The sequence below is a fragment of the Argopecten irradians genome, chromosome 3 (assembly GCF_041381155.1).
Source record: "Argopecten irradians isolate NY chromosome 3, Ai_NY, whole genome shotgun sequence".
NCBI classification, from domain to species: Eukaryota; Metazoa; Mollusca; class Bivalvia; order Pectinida; family Pectinidae; genus Argopecten; species Argopecten irradians.
In genome coordinates, this window is record NC_091136.1 from 25,032,107 (window position 1) to 25,052,631 (window position 20,525).

At 36.9% G+C, this 20,525-nt stretch overlaps 1 protein-coding gene across 4 annotated transcripts in view; it reads right to left on the reverse strand.

Annotated features, from left to right (window-relative positions):
* The window catches only part of LOC138317977 (homeobox protein Meis1-like), a 114,667-nt gene that overhangs the window by 41,019 nt on the left and 53,123 nt on the right, over nt 1-20,525 (reverse strand). For all 4 annotated transcript variants that reach the window (XM_069259972.1, XM_069259974.1, XM_069259973.1 and 1 more), the window contains one exon: nt 10,143-10,275. In XM_069259972.1, the coding sequence (XP_069116073.1) occupies nt 10,143-10,275 (133 nt within the window). The remainder of the gene's footprint in view (nt 1-10,142; nt 10,276-20,525) is intronic.

The window sequence follows — 20,525 nt, forward strand, 5'->3', positions numbered from 1 at the left end:
ATAATATATATATATACCTTTGTTCTTTCTTTAATCAAATATAATATATTATAATACAATCATTTTCTCCTTAATAATAAAAATACCATTTGTTTCACATAAAGCTAGCGTCTTTCACATCTATAGTGGTTCTAACGCTTATTCGTGATCAATATACATTCTTACACTTTATTAGAAATTCTAATATTATAATCTAATTAAATGTTTCATCAATCAGCAATATTTTCAAACAGTAGTGACTTCTTTAAAATTCATAATTCTATGTTTTCATACTTCAACTGTAAAGTACATTTTTACCATTAGGTGTCAGAATTAAAAATAAATAAATTCAACCACAAAATTTGTTTAACTTTGGAAGTACAAACAAGTTTAGAGTTGATGCAACAAAATCCATTCTATATTTATACATAGCGAACTTCTGGATGTATATAATGTCACTTGCATGAATTGAAACTGATTACCTATACATATTTCATGTAATTGACGCCCTGCTGCTCTTAAAGTCATTACAAGTCACTTTAATGGGTTTCAATAAATTTATAACAGTAACAAAGTGCTATAAAAATTAATGGGTTTTTTTTCTTCAGGTAAATATTTTAAAGAGACAGCAATGAATGCACTATAAATGACAGTTTTATCCATTTATCAGCTGCAGAAATTTTTAAATGGAGAATTATGGTACACTAGTACGCTAGAACAACAAGCAAAGTACTTGGTATTTTAGTTTATATAAACATGTTAATATATACGTTTAAAAAAAACCAGCTTGCATAATTTTACTCAGTTATAAATATTTCATCACCGACACATTTTAATTCAATTCTGTTCCGGGTATGGATCTAAATTAAAAGACTTGAAACTCAATTGTCATTTTCTTAAAATTAAATCACCAGAAAATATTACTGTATATAACTTAATTTTGTCAGCATGTTGAAAGCTATGCAAAATGATTTTTAGAAAATCAAATTCTTTTCCATTATTTACCACTAATTTTTTCTTTCTTGGGATAGTGTTTTGAAAATTAATAATGTTGTTCTTGGTAAGATTTCATGAATTGTATGTAAATACAATATTTCTGTCCCAATGGCTCACTCACGTCATATTTGTCGTTTTAATTCCGAGTAGGGAAACCTATAATTTGTGTACATTCCACTCCACACACAAACGTTTTTTCATCCAACTGTGCAAATTTGTAAATTTCATTCTAGCTGTGCCCACAGTTTATATAATAAAATACCACGCAATTTTTATCATTTCGATATGATTATACGTAATTTGCCACAATGTACACATGGTTGGCCCAGTGTCGCTAAATCACCGGTATCAAACTAAATGCTCGCTCATCTAATCATTACTCCCGACGATCCCCACACATATATCAGTTATTATCCAGATTGTACTATTAATTCTATGTACTTTACGTCCAAACATTAACAAATAATTACTATTCTAAAATATTTCTTCATTAACAACAGAAACTACTAAATTAACTCTCATAAACCATCGTCAAACAGACATTTTATAAATAATCTCAAAAATGTACTTTATGTTCGTTGAATAACTCAAAGAATGTTATTTCATGAATGTGTTTTAATACAATTAAATATATGGCAAGTTTGTGAATAATCCTCAGAGACTTTTAAGAAATGTTTGCATCTTATTAAAGGTGTAAGATTTCAGGAAATTAGCTATGTGCATATTTAAGTGTCAGGTATATCCCATTTTCTCCGTAAAGAAGAGTTCGTAAAGAAGAGTTCGGACACAATACGGCCATTATCGTATACATGTTACAATATACGTGACCAAAAGAACCTAATCTTTCATACAGAACACAAACTTTTATCGGTGGATGGCAATTTCAACGCTATCTTCTGCACATGTACATGAAATTTCGTCTTAATACCAATTTAATTCTTCTACTTCACGTGAAACTTTTAATACCCTAAATCCGTTTTTTATGACGTTCAAATTGTGCAAGTGGAAACGCAGACTTAACAAAACTCCCCTAACTGGCTTTAAAATGTGTCAAGTATCAGAATAGAAACGAACAGTTTAACTTACCCCAGTGCAGGAATTACATTTTCAAATATTTGCCATTTGTCAATGGGCGATTTAGCATCAAAGTTCACAGGTTAAAAACTATCCTCGTTACTTTCTGATTTACCAACAAATGGGGAAGGGATATAAAAATGTCAGAGGAGCAAGTCAACAACAGCATCAGTTTAAAACTCGTGTGTATAGAGGGGCTCTGACAGTAGGATTGATTGTATAGTAAGGTTGGAGGAGGGGGGAGGGGGGCTCATTTCCATACCACAGGACAAAACGTGGACAGATTTAGGTCTAAAATTGACCTTTTTACACATTCATGAATATCACATTAGTAATATATACATTGTACATGTGGTGTCATTCGATTCCATACCTTAGCAGTCCTCTCCAGTTATAGTACAGCCGGGGCTGGGTAGGTTTTTGGGGGCAGGGGCTCATCGTAATTGATCATGTGTAGTTATAGGGGAGGAGGATCATGAATGTATGTGTGCTGGAGGAGATATTATGTGTATGTATGCATGTGTAGACAAAAAGGGGGACTTCAGCCAAGTGTGTGATCTTGTTAAGTTGAGCAGTGAGAGAGACAGGATCTTGTGAAGTAGGGAAAGGGGATAAGGCCAGCCTTTGTTTGAGTTCGGGCAGGGGTTTTGTCAGGGTGGGGCTGGGGGCATACAATGTGTACATGAGAGAGAAGATGTATATTTTAACTTGTCGATTTTCACTCTAACCATTACTATGATTTACTGTCACTGACATTCATAGTCACCTAAACTGTCGTGTTGTCATAACTTCTACTCCATGCCAATAAACTTGTTTGCCTTTAACCATTTATAACATATATACAACACGCTTCCTTATTAGCCTTCCTCACTACATTACCCGGGAGCTAATTCACTTTGCCCCTCCCCCAGATGCCTCCCTTCAGACCTGCCCCCTGCCAATGACAAACGATATTAAAAGTAAACTTGTATACAAATGTGTGTTTAGCTCCAACAACGATTTGTTTGTAAAAGCCAAATATTATTGCAAAGACATTCAATTCGGTCGGCTTACACGGACATAAATGTTTTAATGGCCCGATCCATTCCTCCAACAAGGCAGCCATGTTTGCTTAGAGCCGAAAAGGGAACCAGATTAACTGCTTCGGTACCCATTTAATCGGTGGAATGAACAGATTTGAAATCAAACAAAACGTTTCATTGGAGGTGATCCTTATAATATCCTTTCTGTTTGTATGTTTACTCTCCACACACGGGCTATTTAACTGATCCCGAGTTAGGCCCTCCCTCTAAATCCCCCCAGAAAGCAAATGAAGAGCATCTCTACCCTGGACACAAATGGTGGCCACAAGTACGACAAAACGCTTCCTGCCATGCATGTCAAAAACATGATCAGATCGAGGATTCGTGTGTATAGGGGGATAAAGCTGCAGTTATTAGATATTGAATAGAAAAAATAGGATTTGAGTCCTTTTGTGTAGTAATATCTCTGACCATTCACTCTTTCTTCGATTTCTCAATATGAAATCACAGGTGTGAAAAGAACATATGAAATTATGAAATGGACATTTCCTAATTAATAATTCCTTTCTATAATTTTTTTTTTTTTTTTTTTGCTAATTAATCAAATCATGCTAATAGGGGCAATGAATAACAAAATAAAATTCCTAGAATGTTGATGAATTTCTGACACCATATTGACAGGAATTGGTTTCAAAGTACAACTTAATTGGTTAAATTTATAGAACGTGTGTGTCGAGAGTGTTTCTGGTGAAAACAAGACTACATGGATCAGTAGCTCAACTCAACAACTAGGACTACACAAGTCTTAGTGATAGAAACTAATTCGGCACCTGATAAGGTCCTACATGGAACACACACTTCACAAAGGGCCGGCACAGACAAAAATCGATAATAAAATACTTGGGGTATCGCTGTGGTTCAACTTGTACAACTGCCGGGGAGAAAGAGAGCCGCCTGACCAAAATCACACTTTTTATCAAATGGACGACAGTGGTCCACTGACACCAACGAGTCAACGTGATTTGGTGGTGTTGCCAGGAAGATCACTGCTCATTGTTAGTAAAAATTTAAACTCTTATCACCAGAAATAAGGTGTATGTACTGGGTCAGTTAGTGTCTGGGTCGGTAGTGGGTATTGACTCACAACCAGTCCTACACACATGGACAAATAATGCTATCATCTAATCACTTTCTCCCAGTCAAGATGGAGCAAACCACACTTCACCTGGCCATTCCTCATCGCACTCCAGGCATTGTACACTTAAACCCAACACGATATCACATACCTCACATGAAAAGCACATCAAAATTTATGTTTCTCAACAGATTAAGAGTTTACAAAAAAGATTTGTTTTATAAAATTTTGACCTTAATTTATTTATCTATTTTTTTTTTTATTTCAAATGAAATTCTCAGCATATTATAAAGCTGACAGAAATTGTAAACTTCAGATTAAAAATCTGGGTGGATTTTTTCTCTGTGTATATTAGGGACAATCCAGACTGACATTTTTATACCTGTGCATATATAGCTATAATGATTTGGTTCAACTGGGCCGAGAACACTTCAGCTAAAAACCTTTTTATTACGCCATTAGTAAAAGCTAGCACTTTTCAAAATGATCGTACATATGTAAATTTAAATAGTGTTGAAGAAATCAAAGGGGTAATGTAATTTATGGTTGTGCATGATATTACCGTTTAGTCGTGTATAAATGTTTAAAATTACATTATTGATCAAAACACATGTACCTATAGTAATCGAGTAAAGCGTGTTGAAATAAATGACGAAGGATTGAAATGGGTTTGATATAATCGACCATATTTATATCTCAAAAACATCGAGGAGAGGAGAGCAGATTTTGCTCCGTGACCCTAAATCCTGTTTCGACTGGCAAGCGCGTCCGTTTTGTTGTTTCTATATGGACTTGATTGATCCGTCGGGATGACATATATGATCTGCTGGGATCAAACTCCCAGACCATAATCCCACATAAACCCAAGGAAATCGTAACAAAGAGTTGAGACAACTCTAAAATGCCCATTTTGACAGGTTGAATTTGAGACTAACTTAAAGCGCTATTACGACGATTAGTTTTAGGACAGACCAGCTCAGAGGTGAACTCAGGGTAGGTAGACGCTCCATACCAGGCCGCTAGGGAATCTCTACGCAGACACTCCGAACAGGATTACCATCGGACAAGTTCCGACTGGACTCTCCGAAACAGGGGGGAAAGTTCCAAATAGAAAAGCATTCATCTCTAAGTTATATAAATTAAAGAACATTTGTTAAGTGATGATAAAAATAATTTTGAAAACTTAACACTCAAGTTTCTACAAGTATGGTACTACCATGACTTGACGAAAGATGGTGACTTTGAGAAAAGTTTATGTTTTAAGAAATATTGGAGCAAGATGGTATTACTCTGTCATAATCGGTTATTCAATTGTAAACCGAGTGTACTTTAAAGAAAGACACTGGCTAGAAAGTAGAAAGCATGTCAAAGTAACTAGAAATGATCTGTGAATTGTACGAAGTATTTATGATTTAGAAAAAGCACTCTACATTCCATTATTCCCTAAATTCCATCAATGTCCCTAACAAATAACTACAAAAGTCTAACCATGACTACTTGGGAGGTATTTAAAACATACATTTAACACTTAATACTGTGACAATGCCATATGAATTCAGTGGTTTGGTCCTTTTTAACTAATTAAAAGAATATATCAATATTGTGGAAAAGAAAATTTGAGACTTTTTCCGTCCAATGAATAAGATGGCGACAAATGGACTCGCCATTAAATGGGGGCTTTCACTTTGGAGTATGATGGGTCAGAGTTTTGTCAATTTGGTTCAAGGATGAATTAAATACATACAATCAAATTCACTTTACATTGGGCCGGAGGTGCCACAGATACCCCTAGTTAACGCGTGCGGAACACCGCCCTCCTGAGACACCCAGTGCTGCCACCTATAACCGTCCACCCCCTACCCGACCTGCGTGTTTGTTTTGTATATTTTTTCCCTGGCTGTACGGAGCACAAGATCAGATAAGAGACACTTTGCAGATGATTTCACTTTGACAATTGACTGTAACAGAATCGTGGTCTGAGAGGATAGGCTATGTCACCAGACCCGAGAACGCCAATTTATGAACCTATTCAAATTTCCATTCTTTATCTACACAAGTAGAACTGACGGGACTACTAGACCTTCATTAACGGCCTGACCTTTTAATAGCTTTCCGCAAAAATACCAATTTAATAAGCAATCATTATTATTACTGTTTTTTCTTGAATAACTGCAGGGTGTTGTACGGTAGGTTTGTGTACACAATACCAGCAATAAAAACACACGTGCGTCCCCGCCAAATGAACGCAACAAATTATCAATCTCAATGGTTCCAACGGAGCAATATGCGACTGAATAAAGCGGGGCACGAGTCTCGGTCCACACTGTTGCCCCTCCTACGTACCCATACTCGTATTGAACATTTTCTGATAGCACGCCAAGAAATCATTATACTGTATATCCAATCTGCTTGTCTTATTAAATAGCACATTTACTTTTGTCTAGCTAGCAGTCTCATTATTGCCATTCTTCTGCTAACTTCCCTTTCTTAATGCAGTCCCGCGGCTTTACATTTCCGCCTGCCTATTTCAATCTTTATAGATTTTGCATTTACACACAATCGTGAATCGGTTTTAATCTGCGGAGGACACAGTTAAGCATAAGGAGCCCAGGAACAATCCTGGGGTAGCCACTCACGCAGAAAACATTCAGTCCAATACAATCAAATGAAGTAACTAGACCGCCGAAACCATTAATGTTTCTGGTTGGATCCATGGAAAAAAGCCATGCAAGGAAAAATATCACAAAAGACGAGCCCAATCACTGGAAAAATTAGCTTCTACATGGCTATTTATACTAGGCATTGTTGCTGGGCCTGGCTGCAAGGGCACATGTTATGTACGAAACAAAGTTACAACTTGTGAATGGCCGACCATTCTTCGTCAATAAGCTGGGAATGTCATCACATGAAAAGGAGGCTGTCTGTCCCACCAGCCCCAGTGATTGGTATCCATCGGCCACAAAGAAACTGTTCTTACAAACCAGAAAATTGACTCTAGCACAACAGTAATGGAACTCTCCAGACCTGAACAATGCCTGCCTTCATCATTATCATGGTAATTTTCCAGAGAGAAAAAAAGGACAACACATTTTCTGACACAACACTGTTGTTAACCTGTGTCATTTCCATCTCTGAAGTTTTAACACCTAAACCATCTGTATAAACACTTCATACGCTAATCAATTCTTCACACTCAAATCAATTGCATATATGATTCTAACAAAAACAAAAAACAAAAAAAACTCTCATATGATATTACCTCTTTAAAATGATAATTATACAGAAGTAATAAGCTGTCTCTGAATACTCTCCAATCCAAATTAAATTATAATATTTTAAACCTAAAGTTACAAAATGCATTTTTATCAAAAGATGCATACAACATCCTCTTTGATCAAAAGTTACAAATGCTATGCTCTCTAATCCAAGGACACAAACTTTTCAATTAAATAGTATTGTGTATTCTCTGACCAAAAGTCAGAAATTATCTGCTATTCAATCCAAAGTTATACATTGAACTCTAATTAAAATATAGGCTCTAATTGAAATAAAGAGACATTTTCAAGTCAATGATAGGTTTTCTCCAACATTTAAAACTAGAATTTTCAACCTTTCACAATTTTTGTATGTTTGAAATAGAACTAGAAAACAATTGCATCTAAAACGTTTTTTTAAAGAAAAAGAAGAAGATATAAATTACAAAAGTGGAATCTACAAGTTGAAATGTCTTGTCATTAGAAACTGATACTGTGACATGATATGTAGACACGCCTGTCATTCTTCTACAGAAATAAACATCACCTTCCAATTAATCACTGATGGTATTCAACTGCTGGAATATAAAGCACTGTCCTATATCTGTATGTAACATCTGTATGACACAAAGCTAATTGATGTTGGTCTTTCTTCCCCTCCACTGCCCTCATACACTAACATACAGTTTGTGGCATTCTGAACACTTCTAGTTTTTACATTATCAATTTACAAACTTCCTACTTTATCAAACGATATAAAACCATGTTTGATGGCTGCACATTTTTCATCCCCATGAACATGAAAGACATGTGCTGGAGTGAAAGTATACATGCTTCCATAACCCTGGGTAGACTTGTGAAAAGGGGGAGGGGGAGGGAGGAGTTGAGAGGGGAGAGGGGGGAGGGGGCAGGGGGTAGGGGGCTGTATTTACTTCATAGCACCTGTCGGACCAGACCAGACAAGGAGAAGAAAATGAATGTAAAAAACATCTAGCAGAAGATATATACTAGTAAAGTACATGTTAAAAGTGTGTGCACAACCTGAAATCTAACCCAGCCAGGATACAGGTGATGGACCAATGTCGTCTCACAGACTAACACCTGTTCATGTAATTAATTTTAATCAAACGATAATTTCAGACAGAATTTTACTAGTTATAATGTAATTACAGTCATCTTTCATCCAAAGAAATTCTAAAAGTTTAATTTGAAATTGATATGACACTATTTCATTCCTGATTCTGGTAAAAATATTTGGCTTTTAGTAAAATATTTAGCAATTATCATCCACTTATAATTAAATAATAAAATTGACAAATTTTAACATTATGCATGTTTTCCATCAATCAAAATTCTCCCATGTATATTATTCTTGGAACATTGACAAGCACAAGGATAATATGTCTAATTCTGAAATTTACAAAAAAATAAAAAGACTTTATTGTTCATGTAAATTTCATTCATATGTATACAAAATGACCACTGTCCACTTCACAACCTGGAAAAAGAAGGACCTTAACTTGCCCTTAAATAACCCTTCAGCTTACAATCAACAATATTGAATTGATCAAATAAACCATGAAAAAACAGAAGTCTTAAGAAAATGTTGCCATGGTAACAACAATTTCATGTTAACGAGTTGGTAGTATCTCCCCCCCCCCCTCTCTCTATCCCTATCCCCCTCGTTCTGTATACCTCCCGGCTAATTTACCTTGTGAATGTATACTTAGCAGACAAGCTTATTTTTTACACATGATCTCGACTCCATCAGTTTTCCATTTCATTTGCTAAAAGCTGTTAGGAGCCTGGTTTAGGGTTACAGGAGAGGCTAAGGGCCAATGATAACCACAAAATTATTCCATTTTCCCCCACTGTTGAGATCTCAACTCGATTCTCGACAGGAAAAAAACCCTCTAAGATTGGCTCGAAATCTTTCCTCCAGCACTTTTTCCTACCTTCCACAGTTAAACATCTGTATCGTATTTGTCAAAAGAAACAGAAAAAGTTTTAAGAGAATCAACTGCCCGCACTTCAACATAGCCTGGGGGTCAACGAGGGGATATTCACATTTGTTGTTTATGTATAACTTAGGTCATGTTATGCATGAATAGCATTAAGTTAATCTGTAAGCATTAGTGAATTTGTATGAAAGCAAATGAATTGATAGATATATTTGTCACTTACATACAATACATTTCACTGAAAAGTCTCTTTTTAAAACCTATGAACATGAAATTAACAGTAATAGCTTTATATTTATAAATATTTCAGCACTTATGTGTGTTTATTTTTCTAAGAATGCATGTTTTATATTTTGTGATATTTGTGATATCAAGATGTTCGCTGATTAAACAGAACAGGGGTAGGAATGTGACTACAATTTGATCTACCATATGGATTGTATGCACCAAGGTAAGGATGGAATGACAACTTTGTCAAATATATGGAGGAACAGCCCCGAGTAAGGACCTTATGCCAATTTAATCCAATTTATGAACTATATGTTAATATGCAAGATAAAGATGCTTTGAGAATATGGTCAAAATTGCATCCCTTGGGTAAAGATGTTATGAGAGTTTGGCCCAGCTTATAAATTGCATCATGGGTGCAGCCCCTAGCAGGGACAGGACAACAATTTGGCCCATTTTAGGATTGCTATGACAATGCTGTTGTGTAACTCACCTATTTCACTGTTGTTGTCTGCATGTTGTGAAGAGTTGGTATTTGACTGACTAGTTGTGATGGGCGTGTCCCCTGACCGTGAGGATTGAGTGTCATCTTGCTGGCTAAAGTTCAAACATTGAGAGGGCGGCCTCTGTAAAAGAAGAAAAGAAAAACAGGAATAAGTTTTCAAATTCCACATTATTTGGTTGATTCTGAAGTTAAAAATAATACATTCAAGCCACACCCTGTCTATAAACAGAAAAGAACAAACAAAAAAATTCTGAAAGATTTCAGGTTTTTTTTCTCTGGCAACCTTTATGTTCAAATTATAATTTATCATGAAAAACTAAAACAAAGGGCAAGTAAGGCACAGATTTACTAGACAATAGCTTCAAATTAAAGAAAAACAACAAGAAAGAATATAAACAATTAATTAGAGGAAATTGCTGGCATTCCATTCTCTTCAAAACAACTGTGATTGCCATACAGAGGACAGTGTTTCTACAGATTTGATATTAATCTTTAATCTTGCCAGCCAGTATTAACTAGGTCACCTAGAGTTGTCTGACTAAGAATAGTGGATTGTTTGGGGGAAAATGAGTAATGGCCAACCTTGTACCATATCTGGTACTGGAGAGATGCTACCCAATGCCTAGAGTGTGCATGTTGGGCGCCGGGAATTGGCCGATTGATCAAACACAAAAAACGTTATCCCTTTGCGGTGCTCATCAATAATTAAGCACACCTTTCCTATCAAATATATCCCACTCGCTTTACCTTACAAGGATGAACCAAGCCTGGCGGAGATCTGGGACTACTATTCAGTACAGTTGGGACGGCGTTCAGGACTTTGATATCCTACAGAGTGTATAGTGGGGATTTGGACACTTGGGGACGCTGAGGTACCAGGGCTGGGGAGATCTGGGACTACTATTCAGTACAGTTGGGACGGCGTTCAGGACTTTGATATCCTACAGAGGGTATAGTGGAGACATTTGGACACTTGGGGACACTGCGGTACCAGGGTTGGGTTGATCTGGGACTACTATTCAGTACAGTTGGGACGGCGTTCAGGACTTTGATATCCTACAGAGGGTATAGTGGGGACATTCGGACACTTGGGGACACTGAGGTACCAGGGCTGGGGAGATCTGGGACTACTATTCAGTACAGTTGGGACAACTTTTAGGGCTTAGGAATTGTACAGAGGGGATAGTGGGGACATTTGGGGCACAAGACAGGACAGTAAACAGACATATTTGTGATAAACCAGTTATAAACTGAAATTATGAAACAAGTCTCTGGTATCAAAATATCAATATTGAGGTGTTTTTTAATTCCAAAGGTCAAGTTTAACACCAAGGTCAAGTTTGGAGCTTCCCTGGGGATCACGGTTAAGTTACTACAAGATTAAGAGGTCAAGTCTGGCACCAAGTGGTCAAGTCTGGCACCAAGTGGTCAAGTCTGGCACCAAGTGGTCAAATTTGAATGGCCCTATGGTCTAGCTTGAGATATAATAAGATCAGGTTATATTTTTGTATAAAGATCACATTGTAAGTCTGTGACCAGTCACCTTAGCAGGTAACATACTAACAGCTATCTACATACATAGATATAAATTATCGTCTACTTGTACAGTATTTTTTTTTTTCGGCTATGACCCATCTAGCGACCCACCTCACACTTACATCAAACGGTTTTGTGATCAACATTGAGAGTCACTACATAACAGAACGCACACACGATCAAGATGTTTGGTTTGATTAGAGAAAAAAATTTACATTTGCTATCGTTGGGTGACACAGCATTGGCTGGTTTCACACCTGAGCGGCTTTTACGACTCCCCCTATATTGATAAAAGTGCATGGTTAGGACCTGATAATCTGGTTGGTCTTCCTCCCCGGAGTATACCCTCCTAAGGTGGCCCGCCCTCTTCTAGGGTACAGATCATATTTATTTATTCACGGTGACAAGATAAAATTTCATAATGCTGACAGAAAGAAAAAAAACTCTGGATATAAATCTGCGATTGTAAGGTTATATTTCTGATGTTTCTAGCACCGAGTGTCTTCTGCCATCAGATAGACAGATTGGAATGTTGTACTCGCTGTAATGATGCAATGGAGAGCAGGTTGAACGTGAGCACGATGACGTGGACGCACGGGATATTGACATCAAAGCCGTGCTTGCTACAACAGGTGTGAATTAACAGAGTACAGCGCCCCTTCCTCACAGCTGATCGGGTGTGGACATCAGCGACCAGCCGGAAGCGATACCCAACTAAAACTGATACACATGTTGTCATAATTCCCGCTATCTCGCCACGTAAACTACTCGCAGTCCATTAATTATTCAGACAAAAAGTGTAATTTGAAATCAATAATTGTCATAGTAAGATATGTGCCAATTTATATCTAGTCGACGTAAGGAAGCTGCAAGTTCACCATCCCTCACACGCACCTGCCCTGGTACGATATCCGTAGTGAATGTCAGTCCCAGTACGTCTCCTAGATCACATGTTTGTCCTAGTACGTCCCCTTATTTAAGTGTCAGTCCAAATCTGTCTGCAGGAGAATGCCCCAATATGTCTTTCTGACCATGTTGTCCATAAAATATTGTCTCTTCCTGTCCCAGTACGTCCATGGAATTAAGTGTTGGGTAAAGTCTGGAGATGATGATCTATATGCCAGTTTAAATGCCCTGCTAAGTGTTGTGTTCTAGCACTGATTCAGTCATTTCCTTGTGAGCCTTATATGTACCTGACTGTTGACACTAACTAAATCGGGTCTATTTATAGTCCAACACTGTATAGACACTTCAGGCCATTGGATTTTAAAACACACCTTTACAATAATTAGATACATTATCGTTAATTACAATGGTGCTTTTACTATATCTATTACTCCTACCTCTATGGACACAATCTCAGCCTATGAACCTTTCCAATAATGACCTTGACCTTATTCCAGGACAAACCTTACCAATAGTGAGTATGGTTATATTCTGACCTCATTGTGGACATGGAATGTAATTCAAGTATGTATCAAAGCAATACCTTTCTCCACTTAGCTGACAAAGTAGGATGGACATAATACCTATGGAATAACAGTTGATGGAAGGATGAGGGAATAGGGTGGGGGTAGGGTGGGGGTGGGGTGGGGTACTAGGGGATGGATTATGGGGTTGGAAGAGGCCTGGAGAATAGAAATAGGGTAATTTAGGCAGCAGTAGAGGAGAAATAATGGTAAGGAAGAGGGTGCAAATGAGGGAGACTGGAGTGAAGGGGAAAAGGAATCCAAAGAAACTAAAAATAGCATAAGACCAAAGGACCAGGGAATGAGAGGGAGGGGATAAGTAGAACAAATGAGATGAGTAAGAGAGAGGAGACACAGTGTTAGTGATGGTACCCATGTGTTGTCAGGAGCAGTCTATAACCCTGATGTAACCATCAAAGTGGCGCCCTCTACATGAGAAGACCTCCTGCTCTATGTTTGTCCTCTTATAACTACCCCTAATATCAGGGGAAACAGGCAGTGAATTGCCTGTACATAACACCCTGCTGTATCAGGCAACACCATGGCATACACATGTACTTCCCTCTCCATCAGAACAAGTAATTTCTCTCGTAAAATTATGTGTGAATTAGTCTGCTATAAATTATAACATCCCTCCCTCCAAATCACATAACTGTTGCTTCAAAACCATCAAAGCACTTGCCCTACCTTTGTGTCAATTCGTTTAGCACATTTGAAGGAGCCGAGTATGTATCAGAATTTATATATGGGACCCTTGGGCTGATGTTTAATAGACTGGAGCACAGGTTTCGGCTGCTGGGATGTCTTCTCCACCCCCTCCCCTCTCCCTCCTCCATCACTTACTAACATGATACATAGCTCAACATTTGTTTGATCCCAATTTACATGGCAAATTTCCTACGATAATACAGAGGAGTTGCTAGCATGAATGTTTTAAGATAGATCTCCCTCGTAAGAAAAATATTGCATTTTTTTATTAAGATGTTTGTACTGTGTAAATGGTGTTGACCTTAAGCCTACTAATTTATATAGCTGGTAGATGTATGTAGCATCGGTGAGGAACGGGTGTTTGATCGACAGTATAACATTGTAAACAAGCTCTCCCACACCTTGTACAGATTCACTACAATATATATGATGATAAAAGACTTGCGGCTCATGTTCTCAATGGCATTCATTTCCTTTTTATAAAACTGTTGATTCGGTAAGAATGAAAGAACAGGAGTTTCAAATGTAAGTAGATTTAAGGTACATATTCTGAGAAAGATAAATCGATTGTTTATCATTTTAAATATCTGTTAATATGAGAATCAAAGTTAAAAAAAAGTGCTAGAGAAAATAGATCCTTGCCTAACCATTCTAACCATGCCTTATCTCCTAACCTTAAGTATATTATATATCTTTAAAACATTAATTTTCTTATCAAGAATCCCCAATCCCATTACTAGCTTTTGCATTTAAACTTAAATCAAATTTAGCAGGAAAATTTATATACACAACATACTTGACCTTTTCAGTTACTAGATCCCAATGCCTTCTACATATATATTAGTGGCATCTTCTGGGCACGATTTTCATCACAACTGCTCGACTCAGAACTCCTTAGCTTTTAATTTTACATACAAATTCTATTATGCTTTCCTGCAGAGAATTTAAGTTTCACATTCTTCCTTTAAATAAGGAATCCTAATGAAACCAGCCTCAGTCAGTATAAAATATTTCAGCTATTATTTTGGACACTTTCCCCATTCCCTATATTGACAGTATGGTAGTGATATTTTCGGAGTGTAGGTACATTTTTTGTAGCTGTGCCATGACCTTTGTCTCCATTAATGTGTGGGAGATCAGACATACAGGTTAAACATTTCTTCTCCTGGCAGTTCAATTGTCGTTCATTGGACCTGGTGTACAGTTTAACCATCACAATCATCACCCTCGCTTTGGGAACAGCATTATGTAAAACCAACATTTTGTAGATAAAAGATTGAAGTGAAATGTATTGGGTATACTTTGTTGTTTTCAAAGCTATCAGACAAAGCCGTATAAAGGTAAGAGGGTCTGATCTTCAGATTGCGATACCAAAATCAAACATATTGTTTCAGATATTTCCAAAGCAATCATCATTTCGGTAATAATTTTCTCATTTTTCAGCGAGCCATTGTAGATTGCAGAAGGTCTGACAGAAAACTCAGAAGGCTGGTGTTCTAGTACTGGAGATAAGCATACAGTCGAAGCATTTAAAACTGATCATATCTTGTCCATTTACGTTGGGATAAAAGCATTACCGATTGTTCTGAGACAATGCCCCGTGACAAAGTTCTCACATGCTTTGACGTGGGTTGGAACTCTGTGCGTTCATCAGTGCGCTGATAGCAGTGTTGAAGACAACAAAAGACTGTGGCAGTCCGTTAGATGGTTAACAGTAATATTGGGAGCTATCTGATCATAATCTGGTCACCCTAAATGCTTGCGTTTAATATGTCAATGTAATGTATATATTCACGGCACTTAATTAAAACTACTGCTGCCAAAATACGAGATAAGTAGACAACACGAGCCGTCCAACTTGCAACCAACCTGTCAAAAAGTTCACCAACATTTCTAATACAAATGATTTAGACAGATGACGATGTGTATATTTTGATAATAGTTGTACCTCTTTAAATTTGACTATTATAAAACGGAATTTGATCAACTTAAACATCTATAACTGCAAATGTAACTTTTTTTTCTACGCTGCCGTTCTTCGTCACCCAATGATCAAGATTACGCTTCTCAAATTTCAGCACAAATCATAACCTATTTTCCTCCATTCATGTAGGCAACTCTGATTGTCTGATAATTTCAAATGTAACAACTTGGACCAGTTTTATGACTGTTAAAAATATCACAACCAGGGAAAAAAAAAAAAACTTTATGACTTAACGTCACGGTCAATAAAAGTATCCTTACAACTGTTCGATATATATTTATCTTGGTTTAAAGTTATTGAAGGAAACAAAATTTAAATACACAAGTTTAATTAAAAGTGAAATTATCAAGCGACTATGTAATTGATACTACACAATTAACTAAAGGGATGGAAAAGTCGCATCTCTCCATAGTGCCAAGATGGCATCTTGTCCAGTTCTTCAAGATATATGTGATATACAAACTGTACATGCATCACGATTGAATCATTTAATTAAGTAAATTTATGAAATTAACAGTTCTACGAAATATGCAATGAAATGACCGAGGTAATTTCCCATTATTGATAAAATTTTGACTACAATGTTGAAACAATTTTGAGGAGAGATACATATATTCCTCCTATTAACGAAATTTAGCTAAAATTTTATTATGCGCTCTTAATCCATGATAATTAATAGGCTTTCTTGTTGGCGTGATCTGCCAAGCTGATGAAAGACAAGACTTCTCGCAAAACAACTGTAAAATATCTACATGATAAAAATTAATTGGTTCAAAATTCAGAATTCCTTTTAAAATATATTACTGTACCATAAATATCTGAAATAAGTATAGTGTTAGGGTTTGAGAATGAGATATAAAACACAAGATTAATTTCATGTCTGCTAGTTCTCTCCTTTTCATTCTTTGTAAGATTTTCTCCCGAAGAAACAGAAAACGTTATAACAAGGCCCATTTTTAAATCAGCACACACAAAAAAAAAAAAAACATTTGTACGAAAAAGAAATCCACCAACCAAACAGCATACACGTATCTGGGAATGTTGATGTTTCCAATCGTAACCAACTTGAAGCCAATATCGTGGAGAAGAGAAGATATTTTCTGGCATGCAAGCTTGAGGAGTGAGCGAGTTTTGGGTTGATACAGTACTAGTTAGCATTGCTCTATCCCTGACTATCACTGACCCCGCCCCGGAGTCACCCAGCCATGCACCGGCTCAATTTCCCCCCAAAAACAAACTATCTGGAAACCTGCTTGGTATGTCAAAATGTTGATGATCATTTAAAGTGGAAGAAATTTATGATTATAACAGGCGGATGCGATATTAAAACCCTGTTTCTCTCGTCAGAAACTGTGGAAGATGCCGCTGGGAAAAATGCAGTCAAGTCATTATTGACAAGAGTTGTACCCTGGACAATAGTTTTGCCAATACATCTATTCAATCTGGCGGGGCTCCAGCTACCAGGCATTATGTGGCGTGGAAGTGCTTGATGCTGCACAGGAAAGCAGACACAGTTGTAATTCAATAAACGATCAGCCTCTAGCCTCGACAATTTTTACCTTTAATATGAAGTTTGGTTTGTATTGCCTTGCAATTATGTGTAAAAGATTACATGCAAATGAGGTACGTTAAGACAGCCGAGTAAAAACTGAGCCAAGTTGGGCTATTATCCACGCTTATAACTGGATGTATTGTTGATATGGTTATATATAGATACATAAACAGTGTATATTGTCCGAGTGTGCTACTGATTAACGTCCAGACGATACACTGGACAGCTCAGGTAAAAACACCTTACCTGAGGCCAATCAAGAATTGGGGAAACGTAAATATGCCAGTCCCCTGCTACACATACACAACCGTCTGCCGGGTTGACATCCAGGGGAGATAAGCAGAGATAAGTATCTTCCCTGACGATGACCTTTGCCATCAGTGTGTACTCGGCAGGCCATCAGAGAACACCGGTATTACAGAACCACAGGAAATTGGGCTTTTCTTTGATTAAAATCCTGGGGGTGGAATATCGAAAATCAAAAGTGTTGACATAGTTACAAAATGTCTACTGGAAAATTTAGACCCATTCTTTGACAAGGTCACTTGCAAACATATCCCACGCTGCTTTTTAAGACGAGGGTTGCCATGGCGAAGGAAAACCCATCCTTGGAATTGTACAAATTTGAATTTGAATCAATTCCCTTAGTGAATTAGTGACAGCGAAAAGTATCTTACTCTGAAGAGGATACAAGAGGAACTATTTTTGTGAGTGGGAAATTAAGTAAGTTCAATCTAAAACACATAACAGCGATGATTTGGAATATCAGTAACACAGACAATAGTGGTAAATTGACAAATTGAAGAGGAGGAGTGGGAATGGAGCAGACGGCACAGATATACTACAAATTACTCTTTGAAATACACCAAATCAAAACTTTTTATATACTTCATCACGATTGAGTTCTCTACCCATGAAGCTTGAAATATTTCTGATGAAGAAAACTGACACTGATATTCAGGACCTGTTCATGGTGACCAGATTGTAAGCTTTCAGGATGTAGTGTTCCAATTCTGAGGTTAAGGGTCCTATCCATAAGCTTTCAGGAATCGGCGTCCTCTTCCTTGCGATAGAATTTTATCACTTCAAGTAATAACTCTCTTAACGCCGGGTTTCTTTTTGTCGGAGACTGAGCGCTCATAAATGGCAAATGATTTAAGCTGTTTTGTTCTGATTTGATTTGAGTGTAAGTTGACAAGATACTAATATGATTTGTATGTAATGTGTTTTTAGAGGAGTTGTAAAGGTCCTATATGTATCAATACCAGTCCGGGACCAGATAGTGCAACTCCACGCTCATATATACACGCTGATTTCTCTATAAAGATGTTCAGCCATATTTCCATTTTACTGTGCCGTCGCTAATGCACATCTACGATATTGGGGAATTGAATTTATCTTTGATTCAATCCAAATATGGCATTTGTCAATCGCATAGAAGGGCCTCTCACATTCAGATGTATGCGCAGCCTGTACGCAGAATATTATCGTCAGAAAACTAATTCAGGATACGATAGAAAAAAACTCAATATGTCACTGTGCAACTACGGATAGTCTTTCCTATTATATTTAAAATCAACATTATACAACGCACAAAAATCAATAAGGCCGATGGAATTATCAAACACACGCGGCAAATGCCGAGACTTTGCAGTGGTCGATGGCAAATGGTCTAATTCTAAATTAACTTGACCCTCCTGTCAGAAAATGTGATCCGTAGTATAATAACCATTTCTGAGTGTGAGTGAGGAAGGAATTGCTAGATGGCTATCTGTGTTTGTATGGGACCTTCCACGACGGGATAGGTTCCTTCTACGTCCCCAGCACTTCCCTTTAATTTCCTCATGAAATTGCGATAACACCATCAACCTCCATCTCTCCCTAAGCCAAGAAACATTTCAAAATCACACACCAGATTTCTCCTTTAGACAAAGTCATCGGCTAATATTTAATAACTGTTTATTAACATTTTGTAATTTGTGTATTTTCCACAATCCTGCATAATGAGATAGTGTGTGGGAGATTTTCACTGTAATGTACAGCAATGGCCATTAAAACAGCAGAAATCATCTCTTACTAATTTTGATTTCATTGGCGTATACCCACAGTCATTAGAATTATAAGAAATCACTTATGTTTTATAAATAAATGACCTGCCAGTCATTGAAATTATAAGAAATCACCTATATTTTATAAATAAATGACCTGCCACAGTCATTGAAATTATAAGAAATTTGTTATTGTATATTGTAAATTACCTTATGAAATCTCAACTCTACATAAAAAAACAACTTAATTAGATAATTTTAAGAGAGTTGTTCACCTGTACACAGGTGAGAAGTTTTCGTTACGCTAACATTAGCAGATGACTTCATTAGTGAGTTGATATTCTGACGCAGCCATATCATCACCACGTTTAACACGAGACTGTTAATGTACAGGGCACTTAACACACGTAATTTATAATAAACAGTATTTCTTTTAATGTGTCGAGAATCTCAAGCATCAGGAACATAAAGTAATTAAAACTTCATTCAGGAACACATTTTATACTTAAAATGGCATTTTTTAAATTCAACTGATAACCTACAGTTATAAATACAATATTTTTTTTGTCTATTCCTTTCTACATATTTTTTTTCTTTTTTGCAAATTATCACATCCTTTTAAAATTCATCCACATAGAAATTTTACAGTTAGAATACCATGTTTAATATCATCTATGTGTTTATAGCATCAGGAAAAAAAAGAAGACATTTCTGATCATTAAATTATCAGATGTGCTTTAATGTCCCGACCCCATCGTTGTACACATGGCAACATTTACACGCGGGATAGATTTGTTGACACAGTACATTTTACATCAAACAATAGGCCATTGTTTTGACAGTGTGTAAAGCTAAAATGGATGACCAGATTCGTTGGCTATCGCCCTCATCTGTCATATCTGCATAATTTTTCCGCATGAAATCAGCATCAAATTTCATGGTCATGTAAAAATATCATTGGATTAATTTTACCTGTCAAGCTTAAGCTCAGGGCAATGAATCATAAAATTTATTTATTCTCCGCTGAAAGGTGAGGGGGTTTGGCTCCATGCGACTTAAGACACACAACAATGG